Source organism: Anneissia japonica, unplaced genomic scaffold, assembly GCF_011630105.1.
Source record: "Anneissia japonica isolate Jap-2015-1 unplaced genomic scaffold, ASM1163010v1 scaffold287715_len1027211_cov185, whole genome shotgun sequence".
In the NCBI taxonomy this organism is placed as follows: Eukaryota; Metazoa; Echinodermata; class Crinoidea; order Comatulida; family Comatulidae; genus Anneissia; species Anneissia japonica.
Window position 1 is genome coordinate 677921 of NW_022724789.1, and position 15857 is coordinate 693777.

The 15857-nt window shown below is 33.0% G+C and overlaps 1 protein-coding gene across 6 annotated transcripts in view; it reads right to left on the minus strand.

The window, feature by feature from the left end:
- Positions 1-3019: 3019 nt before the first annotated feature.
- LOC117112567 (glutamate receptor ionotropic, delta-2-like) overlaps positions 3020-15857 on the minus strand; it is a 62860-nt gene continuing 50022 nt past the window's right edge. For 4 of the 6 annotated variants that reach the window (XM_033255664.1, XM_033255663.1, XM_033255660.1 and 1 more), the window contains 12 exons: positions 15614-15799; positions 14283-14450; positions 12970-13089; positions 12657-12761; positions 11263-11454; positions 10620-10947; positions 9796-9831; positions 7690-8173; positions 7065-7323; positions 6368-6421; positions 4176-4245; positions 3020-3214 (listed from right to left, as the gene is read on the minus strand). In XM_033255664.1, coding sequence (XP_033111555.1) covers positions 3192-3214; positions 4176-4245; positions 6368-6421; positions 7065-7323; positions 7690-8173; positions 9796-9831; positions 10620-10947; positions 11263-11454; positions 12657-12761; positions 12970-13089; positions 14283-14450; positions 15614-15799 — 2025 coding nt within the window. In that variant the 3' untranslated portion in view covers positions 3020-3191. The remainder of the gene's footprint in view (positions 3215-4175; positions 4246-6367; positions 6422-7064; positions 7324-7689; positions 8174-9795; positions 9832-10619; positions 10948-11262; positions 11455-12656; positions 12762-12969; positions 13090-14282; positions 14451-15613; positions 15800-15857) is intronic. The other 2 variants (XM_033255665.1, XM_033255666.1) reach the window with 2 other exon arrangements.

Sequence of the window (15857 nt, forward strand, 5' to 3'; positions counted from 1 at the left end):
CTTCTGATCCCCATGATTCATCAACATTCATATGTAGGGCTGTAGGCCTATAATAGTCTGTGTGTGTGGGCGTTGTTTGTGGGGGTGTGGGGGGGGGGTGAATTATATAGTAAGCCTAATAAGAGAATTAAAAAACAAAATTTAAATAGGATCATTTCTTTAATAAACAATTATATTTGGCTGCATTAAACAGAGGTCATATTCTTGATCAACAAGACAAGACAAGTAATATAAACGTATGTGCCCGTGAGATAGGGGAAGGCAGCCTTGAGAGATTTACAAAATACAAAGAAGGTGCTGCTACTATGATGTAATTACTATAGATGGGAAAGTTAAAACTATGATACAACAATGCATGTAGATACATTCTTACTCAAATAAGTATTAACTGACTCTATAATTTCTTATTGTAATTATTTTAAAAAATAATTCCATTAAGCCTGCATCTTATATAACGGAATACATTCTTTTTTCAAACATATGAACCTAACCTTATTACTATATTATACACTATTTCATTGTATGGAATCATACAATTTAACATGGCATTACCCAGCCGGTGGGCCATGGTTAACAGATAAGCCTATTAGATCAAATGCCTTGACGCCAACTGTTAATAACAAAACAAAAAAGCAGGATTTAATACTTTAGCCTCCCACGTCCATGTATTTGGAAATTAGAAAAATAATGTTCAAATAAAGTACAATGATATAAAGCTCGTCTCGGACATAGCATATCAACGGAAAGGTTTTGTTTGAAAAGTGCCCTCGGCGGGAATTAAGCACGCGAATTCTCACTGTAAAGGCAAGTGTAGTATCACTTGACCACAAGGATGAGAGGTTACAAAACCTCATTGTACCATTGACTTAGCATTAGCTAATTATATGCATGCGTACAGTTAGTGTCACTTATTGTTTAATCTCAATGTCTGTGGCCATTACTCTTCTGCGAATGATATAATAATTATCAAATATTACTATTATTCACTTGACACATGTAGGCTATTTGAAAATTATTGAACGTGTAGTTAACGAAATAATAATTAGATAATTATGTTAAAATAGCTTCCCCAAAATAACCAACATTTTATTAATTATATTTCCATTGCAAAATGTCTGGAATATAACGAATTGTTTTTCACACATTATGTTTCTACCTGAGACTACAGGTTCCCACTTTAATCAGTTAGTTACTACGTAAGCGTATTTTTACAAATCGAGCGTTTAAACTTTAGGCCTATATTCTAAGATGCTTACGTTTATCATTTTTCCCTCTTAACTTGACGTCATTCATCCTTACGCCTATTGATAAACATCCAGAACTGTACACCAAATGACTGGCTGTGATGCAGCACGTACCCTAATTTACATACGCACACGCCCGCTACTGTACGCTCAACCATATTATGCAGTTAGCCTTTTAGGCCTAGAGCGCATTATGTCAACATTTATATGCGCTTCATGTTTTACATCATCAAATGAAGATCCATGAAAAACATATTCATGTTCCTTGGGGGAGGGGACTATTTCATGATGTTGAGAGAGTAGTAATCAGAGGATTGTCATTTGAACCAATCAGACCCACTTATACAATTATAGATGAAGAGAGACAATGCAAATAAAGTGTCTTTCTCAAGAACAAGTGGTTTTGTCTCAAACCACCTATATTTCTATTGGAAGCCCACAGCTTTACCGCTGCGTCACGTGATGTACAAGCACTTAAGATTCAGAACAGCAATAACCATAATGTTAATTAGCAATGAAAGCTTACCAATCTACCAGAATAGTTGTTCCCTACTATTATAAATCTAAAGTAAACACTAACATTATCTTTCAGTACCGTTATTATCAGTTAGTCTGTAAGTAACGAATACCTAACGAATACCTATTGAATATTACAATCCATTTGTCACATAATACTAATATAATAGCAACAAAATTGTTCATGTACATTATAGTATTATAAAAAAATATTGAAACAGAAGTAAGATATCAAAATATTAATAACAAACAATAATACGGCGGTTTAAAATGCAAACTTACAACCAATAAAATGTTATGTTATGGTATCTAGAAAAATAAAATAATAACCTACAAATAATTTCTTATCGCAAAATTTATACAGCTTAAATATCATTTATTTGTTAAAATGTTAACTCTATGAAGTATGAAAACCATCATTACAATTTTGCAACATTTAAGCACTGTCCACACATCGTATTTAATATTGTAAATATCTAAAATTTTCTTTTTATTAGCATGATGAATACATAGGCCTATCACTCCAATATACGGAAAATCATGTCACATAAATGTTCATAGTGTGAACAGAGCTCACGAAAATGATGACGAATAAAGTTGCTTTATTCCATGCAATGCGGTAATGTCTTATCTACAATGTCTTGTAAATGGTTATTATATTGAACGCATCTCAGATGTGCACTGTACGTCAATATAGTATAATATTTACTAAATCTTGATCAAATATCTTATAACAACAATAGCGTTCTCCGTGATTTCTTCGTGCAAGTTCTGTAATAACGCAGTGTAGGACGACCTCTTGCAATTAAATTACTTTTGAACTTTGACATCTATGATCTTAGTGCAAATTCTGCATAGAGATATAATAATATTATGTTTAATAGCTCTATGAAATTCTGGAACAACCGCCATAGTTAATAGGACGCCCTCCTTCAATTACAATGGGCTTATTCGACTGGTTCATTTCCTTGAGTACGAATTTTCGTTGAGTATTATTTTTATTCGACTGGTTCGTAAAAATAGACTTCGTTGACAACGAAAATTAACGTAGCCAGAATGCGTTAAGTTATCCACGTGACCAAAAAAAAAATATGGCCGATTGGTCAGTTTAGCAACAACATTTGCGATAATATAATTTAGATTAAATTTCAGAAAATAACAATTATAATATTTACCCACATTACGAAAAACCAATACTGACACAATCCGAAGCAGCCTTGATTACACAGCGTGTATTGCGGTAACTATGCAGCTGATATATAAATACATATATTGGCCTATATAATATAGAGTATATGATTTGTGTGTGAGCGTGTGTATAATGCACTAATTGTTTAACTTCCTCGTCTACAGACCAGAATACAATTTTGTTATTAAATATTAATTATCATTACCAGCCATCGTCGTCATTTGATTTCGGAGTCTTGGGTATTAGCAGGCACTCTCTGAGTTGACTGAAAAACAAATATAAAATCATGTTAGATGTTTCCAAATAATCCATGACGTTGGCTTCAATGAATTTACATAACTTTATCATGAACTGTCAGTGCACACTGTCCGCATAAATTATGTATGTGATTATTACTTAACAGTTTTCGGTCTTCACCGCGGTCCGTATAAGAATTGTACAACAATCCTCAGTGAACTATACATAATTAAACTACATAAAAATTAAAATAAAAAATAGGCCCTACGCATGGATTTTCTTGTATGACTTGACCTTTGACACATGCATGAGCAGTTACAACTACTAAAGGGTTTGTTATAGGATGAACACAGCTACGTACAGATATACTGTCTAGGCGGCCCTCGAAACAAAAATCAGTTGAAAATTAAAATGAATAACGATTATTCTCGCAAATCAAACGAGATATAAAGGTGCCTTCACATCGAATCCGAATTTTCGGATCGGAAAACCGAACCAATCATAAAATCGAATCAGTATGAGCCCTGTCTAGGCTATCAAATATTCTTTGACAAAAACATGTGACGTGCCTAAATATTGTCAAGATGACATCACATCATTACCACATAGGCACATCATGACTATATATGGGCATACAACAGTTGTTGTCACAGAAGATTTGATAGTGTGAGGAGCGAAAATTAAATTCTTTTGATCTTTGCCCTTTCGCAATTTGATAACTTTTATTTAATTCTTTCACACACGAACAGTTATGAGATAATATGCTTTCAAATGCCTATTGAATACTTATACAATGGTAAAATGTGCACTAAATTAATTGATAGAAATTATTGTTAGTACTGTATAATTGTGTTAGCTATATGTCCATACTATCAAAATGTATGTGACAAACAATGTGATATGCCCATATTTGGGTGTAATATGACATCATCATGCCGATATATGGCACATCACACACATTTGTGTGGACAGAGAAGGGTGGAACTTACTGCTGGTATTCCATGCTTTAGGTCTTAAAGGTGACAAAACCACCGAATCATCATTTCTCACTACAATATGCTGAAATTAGAAGGTCAGAGGATATGATGCAACTATTTTGTTTAAGTTATGCAGGCTGGGGATAATGGAACCATATGAGGTGAAAATGCAACAATTGTTTGAATGGGTTAAATAAGCTAGATATTTCTGTACGTAGGCCTATTGTCAAAATCGCAATATTCTTGGATTCTTATATTAATATAATATATATTTCATATATAACATTATATACTAATTTTAATAATAATATATATAATTATACTATAGGCCTATATCATTTTCACATAAATTATTTAGTAGTCTTTCCATAATCATAATGTTTTAACGAACTAATTTAATTATGTTATAATTAATTGCATACAGTATCATTATCATTACCGTCAATCTCATTATCATTAACGTCAGTATCATTAATGGTTACATCAGCATTATCATAATGAATATTATTTTGGAAGCCATCATCCATTTCAGCAGTTAGCACATAAACATGGCATTTTGAAGCAGTTAAACATAATCTTACAGAAATTTAAAAAGTCAATAAAGTATACACTCATGTATTAGCAATATGGCACACAATTACTCACACACGCAAGTAAGTTTAGCAATTATAATATGCTTAATTGAATAAATTACATTTATATGCACATGATGAGAGAGTGGTTGGTAGTAACAGAATAAATATGTGTATATTATTAATGACATTAATGATGTTAATAATAATAATAATAATAATAATAATAATAATATAATAATAATAATAACAATAATATAACAACATAATATAAATATAATAACAATAACAACAATAATATAAAATATTGTAATGTATTTTTAAAAAAACTAATCGGGAATATAACATAGTATCTAGTGAAAAAGCCTTTATCAGTCTGGCGGAATAATGTGATAATGATAATTATAATGATAATAATAATTTATTAAAATATAAGAATAAACATATAGTTATATTAGGAACAACAATAACATCAATAAAAACAATGGCAACAATAAACAACAAACACAATAATAATAATAATAATAATAATAATAATAATAATAATAATAATAATAATAATAATAATAATAATAATAATAATAAAAATAACAAAACTGTAGTATTAACGCTTAAGCTTCAAAGCTCCAAACATCAACGAAAAACGACATGGGATACGAAAACCAAAGGAGATATTGAAAAAAAGAAGGAATTATTATAGTATTGTATAAGAAAAAATAGGATCACACAGTTTGTTTTAATTTACTAAAATATTGTAGACAAGCAGTATGAGTTAGGCCTACAGTATAGAGGTTACAATAGACAAAACAGTCAGTTTAAACCAATAGATTTATGTAGGAATAAAAAACATGGTTTTATGAAAAGACATAACATTATGATAAAGGCAATTGGTATGATAAAAATATAAAACGATAATAATAAGTAGACGACAAATATTACGTTAACATCTTATGGTACTGAAAAACAAAAAACGTTGGAAGAAACATATAATTTAACTGGACAGACAGAAAGCATGAATATGAATAAAAGTAATCTAACATTCGATGAATAACTATGAATGGTGACGGCATGAGAAATGTTACAATGCAGTGAGTTATGTTTTAGCATGAAGCAACTTTACAAAACGATAAAAGTTCTTATACGTCATCAAGATGCTGTTCATGAGAATGTTTAGCCGACGAAACCATTCCACAAGTATTAAATACGCCGCAGCATGAGCCAGTCTTGATTTCATTCTAGTATAATGGTAATAACAGCAGGATAAAAGAAAATAAAAAACAAAATACACGAAAACGTTTACTTTCCTTCCTGGAAGGTAAGAAAGGTTAACTGATTGAGCGTTTCTAAAAATGATTATATAGAAATTGCTGCGCATGCGTTGTAAGTATCTGAATTTGTGTATGCAACTTTGAAATAATACATGATGGTTAGCGTATCTCATGGAATAACAATGTAAACAGATTATTTATTTAGTTAGGAAAGGTGGATGTTAGCAAAATAGGAACGACGTTAGTTTTGATCAAGACATATCTTCATGTTATGTAGACAAGGGTCAAATGAGATTGAAAAAAGAAATGAATTGTTGATTAGCCTTTTTGAGAGGCCAGCGTTTCCCATTCGTTGCTATCTTACCGAACTATTCTCCAAGACTCCATTATTTCTAGAAGTTCTAACCTCTCGCCAATCCTTAAAAAAATCGAACGTGAAATGGGAACTGTTTTAGTGCCAGAACCCTGAAAATTATGCTGACCGGACAAAAGCGAACACACTTTAATAATGTTTTGTACTTTTTGTAAATTCCATCAATTCACTTAAAAAAATATCCAGCCATTAGCTAAAGGCGAATGTTGTTGCTCTTTCTCTTACATTCAGGACTCCACAGACCTTACCCCGCAAAATATAAACAAGGACATTGAATCCCGATGGCAATGATACGTTTTTCTAAAATTATTTATTATTAATTATGTCAACAAAACACAAGACAGAAGAAGACAGAAAATAAATATATAATAATGTAATCCGATGTAGTTAGTTTCACGTATGTCTCAAAGATAAAATACAAAAAAAAAAAAGATTGCATACGTTAACTCTCCAATGAGGAAGGACTAGCGTTTCCCGAAAGCTCTAGTTCTATTTCCGCTGTTTACTTACGTTTACTTTATAGCTGTTGCTTATCAAATTGGTATCTCTACCGAGATCCAACAATTGTTTCCCACGATGTGTATAAGAGACAGATATATAAGTCTACTTTTTCTATCTATCTATTTATAGAAAATACAGAAAAACATTATATCGATCATGCAAAGAAACAAAAAATGAAGATACCTACCGACTCATATTTATTGTCGAACTTCCGATTACCATTTTTGTACTTATTAAATGTCATGTGCTCTACTCCTACTACAATGAAAGACAACACGATCCCCATGATCAAAATATAAAAAGCACCAGCAATCTTGTTAAGCCCAATTTCATTAGCGTTAGCGTTACGTGCTATGCTCGCCTGATCGTCACTGCATGAGCTTTCTCTTTCGAACCATCTTTTGCGCATGTCTTCTAGTTCACCGTCTTCTTGGAGTTTAAGGATACTAGAAAATAATAATAATTATGAATAATGATCGTTGTTAATAACAGTAATAATAGTAGGCGCTGATCATAATACATTATCAGAGAGCGTAGATATAAAACTTGATAACTCACACAAGAGTAATAATTCAACGCGCAACGCGCACTGCACGCCTAGTATATTGCTTTCTTTTCTAGTCTGTCAAACGCGTACAAATTGCTCGGGTTTTAACTAATAGGACTACGCACTGACTTTGGGCCAATCACAGAACAGTTTGCACTTCAGCGGAGGAAACAGAACAATGAGTGTGGGCTTGAAATTAAATATGACGTCATTTATGCTAATAGTTTCTGGATAAATAATAATACTGTATCACGATTACACTTACGCCATGGACATCTTGTCTCTGTATGGTGATCCTTCTGCTGTTGCAATACCATATCCTTTTAAATTGAATGGTTTACCGACAGTCATCAAGTCGCACTCAGTTTGTTTAATATAGTCCAGGATAGGTGCATCCCAGAAGAACGCGTAATTGCCATCTGCCACACGGTTATATCCTTCTTCAGCACTGTCGACCATTGGCGATAGAAGACTATCGACATCGCTCATGTAGTTCCATAGGATTTCATAAATACCTGTGTGCTTTCTTTTCTCAAAATATTTTTCTAAACTGCTACCATTGATTGTGCCGTATGAAACTTTCTTTTGGTACGCAAGATCTTCCAGCGAGTTAATTGGGTTTTCCATACGAGTTACTGTAAGAAACGCAGCAAGATTTGCCGTATAGGTAGCGATGATGATCAGAGCAAACATCCACCAGGCTGCACTTAATATCCTCCCAGATATTGATATCGGAGTATTGTCACCACCTAAATATAAGAGCAACATGTTAAGCACATTACCTTCCTAGAAAGATTTTAAATGTAAAAATCAGTGATGGTGATACAGAGATTCGCTGCCTGTCAATTCAGCCCACGCTCATAGTGTTTTAGTTTATGGGGAGAACATTTTGCATCGAGTCAAAATTCCTAGTAAATTCTATTTCTACTGTTTAGAAAACTTTTTCAGTAGTACGAATTTACTATGAAAGTTATTCTGAATGTCCAGGGAGGCATTTTGTAGGTGGGGTGGGGAGAATCTATATTACTATCTGTCGTCTTCTCAAATGTTTGTATTGTTGTCATGGCAGTAAAGAGTTCTCGTCACTACATTGTTTTAATTCACCAATAAAAAATGTACGTTCAGAATGAAAATTCTATAAAACGTATTTTGGCCACATATTTTTTACAATCACCAACTACCCGAATGGATTTGAATATCGTTTTTAATAATAAATCTGCACTCCATATGGTCTTTTGAAAGGAATACATATATAAAATATTATCAATGACTATTTCAAAACTTAAGTAGTTGTATTATCAGTTTAAGTTCTCATATTTACTGGAAATATAATCCTATTTTCCTCATATTAGTCTATATATATTTTATTATTTGAGAAGTTTTATTTTCTAAATAATGAGTTGAATGTTAATACTTCGATTAAAATCAAACATACTGCAATGCAAAGCAAAGTTAGCCGAAGCGTTGTATTTGATTATTCTACAAAGTCAATCTGCATTCTACATTCAAGCGGGGATTTAAAAGACCCCATAAGCTATAGGATAACAAAGTAGCAAGTTGCTGTGTATCTGTGAAGATTATTCTATTTTGTTAACAGTTAATCTTTTTAATATAAAGAAAAAAGCAAAATGCAACATCCACATGTTTAGAACATCTGATATTCAAAAATAAGTGGGGTATGTTTGTTTATCCTTTGTGCAAACAAATCCCCTATCCACCCTCCACTCTTTCTTGATTCATTGCCCACCAGTATGTACACAGTCGTTTGATTGTAGGATCTAAACAGTTAAGACTACATAAGTATCCAAATCAATCACATGCATGTACAGCTAACTGGGTAAACAAGCTTTACATCATAACCGATGAAAATCAACCAAACGTGTTAATATACTAGACTAAATTAATTACTTGAGAAAGTTCTGCAACATGGATGATGAAACTAGTATGTGAACGTTACGGATTCATCAGTAATAATAAGTTTAAGGAATAACAGTCAAGTATCACACAAGAATGATAAATCAACGGAAGAATCGTTGAAGAAAAAAGCACCCATGATGCAACTATAAATGCGTCATCCTAAAAGTCAGTGATGTTTATAATTATGATGTTTAATTATGGTATGCACTCTCACACTCCAACGGAGTGAACACATGAAAATGACGTCAGTCCACTCGCCAATAGTCACATGCACATTCAGGTACATTGGGTAATAAGAAAAGGTCGAATGAAGTGACAAGATCTTCAAGCAAGGAGATGATGAAGAAAAAGGTTCAATCTCATGCGAATGAGGGCGCACTCGCCAGAATGAGGGCGCACTCGCCACCTACATGCAAAATAGCAAAGGCGGAGAGACGACAAAAGAGATATTTGCCTGATTTCGTGTGTACTCGCTCGTATTTCCACGGAGCTGTTAACAAATATAGGAGTCGAACGCAACATATGTGAATAAAGAAAACGTAAGAATCAAGAAATTTTGTAGCTTTAAATAAAACGTTTTTGTCTCATGGCAAATACCTCTAGCATGTTGTCTTCTCTTTTTGTTGTAGGAAATATTACGTAAATGTATGTACATGCGTCAATTATTATCTTTGGTAAAATCTGCGGAAAAGGTTGGAGGTTTCTATGTAACATGCATACATAGTATTAAAGGGTGTTGAAATGCTCAGTATTGTGTCAACTTTTAGTATACAAAAAAAATTTCCTCTCAATTACAAGCAGACACATTATCCTAGAGGTATTTTACCCTTTGACTAAGTTAAACACAAAACCAAAATACTGTATGAAGATTTATTTATGATGAAAACTACATTAAGCATTATGTATCTGTTCTTCTCATACAGCAACCAAAGTGTCCGCATTAATTTGTTGGATAAAATAGGTAATAAAAATAAAACATTTCAAGTTTATATTAATTTTAAAAGCAATAATAGATTTAAATAAACTCAAACGGTATACCAAACCAACAAAGTAACTATTTAATGAAAACAATGATAAATATGCTTATCATTATTAAACTAGCAAATAATCATGAACAAGTATATTATGTAATCACTGCTTTAAGAAATATAAGAATCGTAATAGAATAGCCAACAATAGTCGCACTGCAAAAACAAAAACAAATGTAATAATAATTAGTAATCAATATGAAATGAGAGTTATGATTTAAATGTAAAACTGAGAAACATGTTCACCAACCTTGCTGCATACATGAGGCAAACGCAAACCACATACTGTTTCTGAAGTTAAAGTCGTCAACGTCTGGACTCCGGTTACTACTTCGGTAACTGCTGTACGGACTAAGTCTATCCAATACATACACCATAATGCCGACAACAAAGAGCGCCGCCAAGATAGAAAACCAAACAGTACATGCAAGCGGATCGAGAAAAGCGAAAACATTTCGTTGTTCTTCGGTCTTTTTCATTAGTATTCCAACGCCGTAATTCATATATGGCTTTGTAAAATCGATCACTTCTTCCCGATCGGAATTTATAATCATGCCTGCTAACGCAATATCAGCCTTCTAAAAAATCAGAAAAAAATATGAAGAACTTTTAGACGTGGGTCAATGCATGGGCACATAAGTTTTTACTGTATAAGGAACATATTTTAGCAATAACAGCCAACTGTGATATAAGCCTAATAATATTATTATTATTTTCTATTTTTTGCTACCAAACAGATCACCAGTTGAAACACTATACTATACTATAGTATACTATAGTATACTATAGTATACTATTAAACCCTATTGCCATTATCATAACACTTAACCATGATTTCGACTACTCTTCACTAATGCAATATAAAAATATATTGTGACAAAAATATAACTTACGGAATAGTACACTTGTCCAATCAAACCATTCCATTTACCATCTTTCTCTCTTACGCCATATTGTTTGTCAGGCACATCGTAAATAGTGTATTCAAATTCAAGATCCTTGGCAATTTTTTGGATTAATTCGATGCAGAACCCGGTATACTCAGTTCCCTCAACCGAATCTTCTTTCACCACAAACGGCGCCTCCTAATTAAATTAATGAAATATATTATATATACTTTCCGAAGTGTTAATCAATCCTAATAATCTGACCATTTGAAACGTGTCATTCAATAGGCAGGGCCAGGGATTAATCACGTGCATGTCCCAAAAAAAAAATCTGTTTTCACAAATTCAGCTGAGCAATGTCGTTTTGTTAGACCTTAACAACAATATCCAAGAAGTGGGTCTTAACGAAAGATTGATCATGAAAAGATGTGTTCACATGATTTTACATACATTTTCAAACATTTAAGTCCATAATAATCTAGTTTAATTTTTTTACTTCCCCTTTGTTCCACTGTACATAATATTTGTTTTGAAATATCTCAAATAACAATGGGTAGGACAGAAATCTTGTAAAAACATAGGCTCAAAGTAATAATATCAAATTGTAGTTTGAACTGCGCATGCCCATATCCAGGTCAACAGACACAAACACACATACACACACACAACATAGGTTTATGTCGACTGACCTTGGATACGCATGCGCAGTTCAAGCTAGAGATTGGCTATCGACGACCAAATGGGACCAAACTTGTTGTTTATCAGTATTTAAAACAAAATAAATTGTCATTATCCCAGTGGTGGCGCCAGAGGGGACAACAACAACGATAACAATAACAATGACAATAATAATAATATTAATAATAATAATAATAATAATTATTATTATTATTCAATGAGACTAATTAAAAATACTTTGCGTTCTGTTATGACAAATGCTTATTCAGATAGCCTCATGATGGTTGGAATACACCGTGATAGATGAAGCAACCTCGACCACGAAAGCGTGGTTGACAGATTTCATGCAAAATTTCCAAAATATAGAATTTCACTTAATTAGATGGTTACATTGCATACCGGTACTCATTGTTTCTTGTTTTATTCAAAATGTTTTGGTTTTGGAAGCTGATTTCAACATTAGAAAGCATAGCCTACATGTTATAGTAACTCGATGCCTATCAAATAAGTAATAAAAATTCGCCATAATTCATCAAATATCCGTGGCTTCCAGTACCCTCACTGGGGGCCCTAGACGGCCCCCTGGCCCCACCCAAGTGAGACTCGATTTGCTCCACTATCTCCCCCCCCCCTTGGGGCCTTTAGCCCCTCCGTCGGACAGGTCCTGGCGCAACCACTGCATTATCCAAAAACTTTGAAAATCACATAGGGCTTCGTCCTACCACAATCGTTACGATCCTTAGGGTCTTATTTTTTGGAAACGAGTTCTGGAAGACGAACGGTGTCGCTGTTAAGTTTAGACCTCCGACTATATCCCATGTTCCAATCTAAATTTGAAGAAATAATAACTGTAATAATCATTACAATAATAATAATAACAATAATAATAATAATAATAATAATAATAATAATAATAATAATAATAATAATAATAATAATAATAATAATAATAATATAGGGTAGTTATTAATAAATTAAGTATAAATTATCTATTGTTGTTTTCCTAACAGATATAAAGAAAGTTAAATTATTTACCTTTAATGATGATGATACATTAGAAGTTCGTTGTATTGTTAATATTTCCATGGAAATATTGATGTTAACGTCAGCATTAGGTAAATAAATCGGCCCCGTGAGCCCTTTGAATGGCGACATCTGTGGATTAAATTTAAATTCAATTTATTTTATTGCTGCTTATGCCATCATGGGCCAATATCCGCACAACATAAATACATGACAAAACACAAGTGACAATTTGAAAGTACTGTCTACAAAATTCTATAATAACTATGCATTAAAGATGTATTGTCCCTTGCTAATGTAAAAAAAAATCATAAAAAATAAGTTTGAAATAAACTTGCTCATCTTGCAATAACATACAAATTATTAACTTGTGCATAGAAATTATTGAATTAAAAAAATGTGTACTCTGATTTTTAAACCAACAAATTATAATAAGTATGATAAAACCCTACCAGTGACTGGAAGTGTTTCTATCATTTTTCGATGTAAACTGATGGGTAGGCATTTTTAAAAAACACTAATTTCTATGTTCAAATTGATAACTTTTATGTTACTTCAAAATGGGCAATTTAATTTCAATAAAATATATTTTTATGATTTTTTTTATCCTCAGCATGTGACAATACATCTTTAAGGGGTAGAGACGTCACTCCACTAGGGTCCCGATAACCCACACACCCCACCTAACCGAACTATACATCCTGAGGGTATTGACGTTACTCCACTAAGGTCCATAAACCCGCATACCCCACCTAACCTAAAACTATAATAATAATCAATGTATGTTTGATAAACATGATTCATTTTAAATAACAGTAGGCATAGCATTAATGTCGATTTCATATAATACAAATAATGCCATTCGGTGAATAAATACACTTATTTAATTATTTCCAAGCCAATAGCAAAATATCGCGACTTAAAGGATGGACATTACAATCTATAATATAAACTCTAAAAATACAGAAGCACAGGCAAGACAACCTAAGTACATTCAAAACTAACCCCCACCCCCACCATGAATATAGAATCAAGAAACTAAACACAGTTACAAAGACAATTTAGATCGGGATACTTTTTCAATTGAGCAATCGGAAATGTTTAAAACTATTAAAAAATATATCAATGTATATTGTTACCATGTTAAAAAAATCCCGAAAATGAGGAAAGTGATTTATGTCAAAACTTGCCTACTGCCCTCTGGGAGTCTGCTTATTATTACACTTACTGAATGCACGCACACGATTAGAAGTTGGCCTGCTTTGAAAATTTGGATACGGGCATACGCAGTTCAAACTAAAAATTAGTTATAAAATCATACTTACAGATCGGACTGTATTCATTAGCTTTGAACCTGTTTCCCATTTTTCATTGTTCTTTTTCTTTTTTCGCAGACATCTATTTTCCAATGGATTTTCCCAGCTTTTCTCAATCTGGAGTTTCACTGCGGTCGCCACAAACCGAATAGCATCGTACAAATAGGCAGCAGTGATCTGGATAAGAAAACAGACTTGAAATTTTCTATCAACTCTCAACTCGTTAGGATTTCGAATATATATTTTCTATTAGCTTATATGTACCGTATAATGTAGTGATAAATAAAATAATTTCCAGATAACGTCAAACGGTAGTACTGGTAAAATTTAAGATTCTTTTAAGATATGCCGAGATTCTTTTTCCCCCCGATTTTTATTTTAAATGAGAGTATATACTGTTATAAAACAAACTTAACTTATGATAAGCCATACAGCTGCGTTTATATGTCATTAATTTGAATTAGGCCTAGGACTACCCCGATTTAGTACAATAGGCCTAGCTCAGTTATATGTCGATGGAAATTAAGCTTTGTCCGCACTATCAAATTGTTGTATGCCCATATATAGTCATGATGTGCCTACATATAGTCATGATGTGCCCATATATAGTCATGATGCGGTGTCATCATGACCATATAAAACGGTAATGAATACCTGTGTAGTTAATGTAGTCTAGGATACAGTAAGCCAGAACGTTAAGGAAATTGATTTGAAGTTGCAGTTAATTCAATTCAGTTCAATATTTATTTGCTACAAAAGCCATCAATGGGCTATTATCCGCCAAACAAAAAACATAACACTATAAATTATCAACATTTGCTATAGCCAATAAAAATATCCATAAGAATTAAACAACAAATCAATGTGTTCCAATCAGAGCAGTACGGATAGAGGCATTGTTTGCAGAAGACGGATCGAGACTTAGAGACGAGCAAAGCTTAAGTGCATTTATGGGAGAAACGAAGATTTGAAACGTTCGGTTCTACAAGAAAGTGGTAAGAAGGCAGATTGTCGGTGATTCCTAAGCGATATAGAAGGACAGTTAATCAGATCAACAATATCATTGATGAAACAAAGGAAAAGGATAGGACCAAGTTTGCTGCCTTGTACGACCCCGCTGCTGAGAGGAAGTTTGGTAGAGGTAATTCCTTGAAAAGAAGTTTGCTGAGTTCGAAAATGAACATTACCGATGTTGATTAATAGCATGTCTACAGCATTGGGTCAAGTCACACAAGCAACTTTCATGATGTAGGGCATTATGTTGATCTGGTCAGACTTCATTGTTTTTTTAATAGTGCATGGTAGTCGGCTACATCTACCGTAAATATCTTTTAACCAACCTGGATATCTTCAAAAGGGTTTGGTGTGATGACAGCTGCGTCTGATTCAAATGTATAATTGACATGAGGATGAAGGTGTAACCAAGCCTCTAAAAAGTCTGGTTCTTTATTAATTAAAATCTGGTTTCTCAGTAGCTCCAAGATACCCCTATCAGTGGTGTTGAAGAATTGCAGTCCCTCTGCAGCCTAATGGAGATAAGAGTGTTAAGTAACGGAAATATACCGTGTTATAATAGTTTATCAA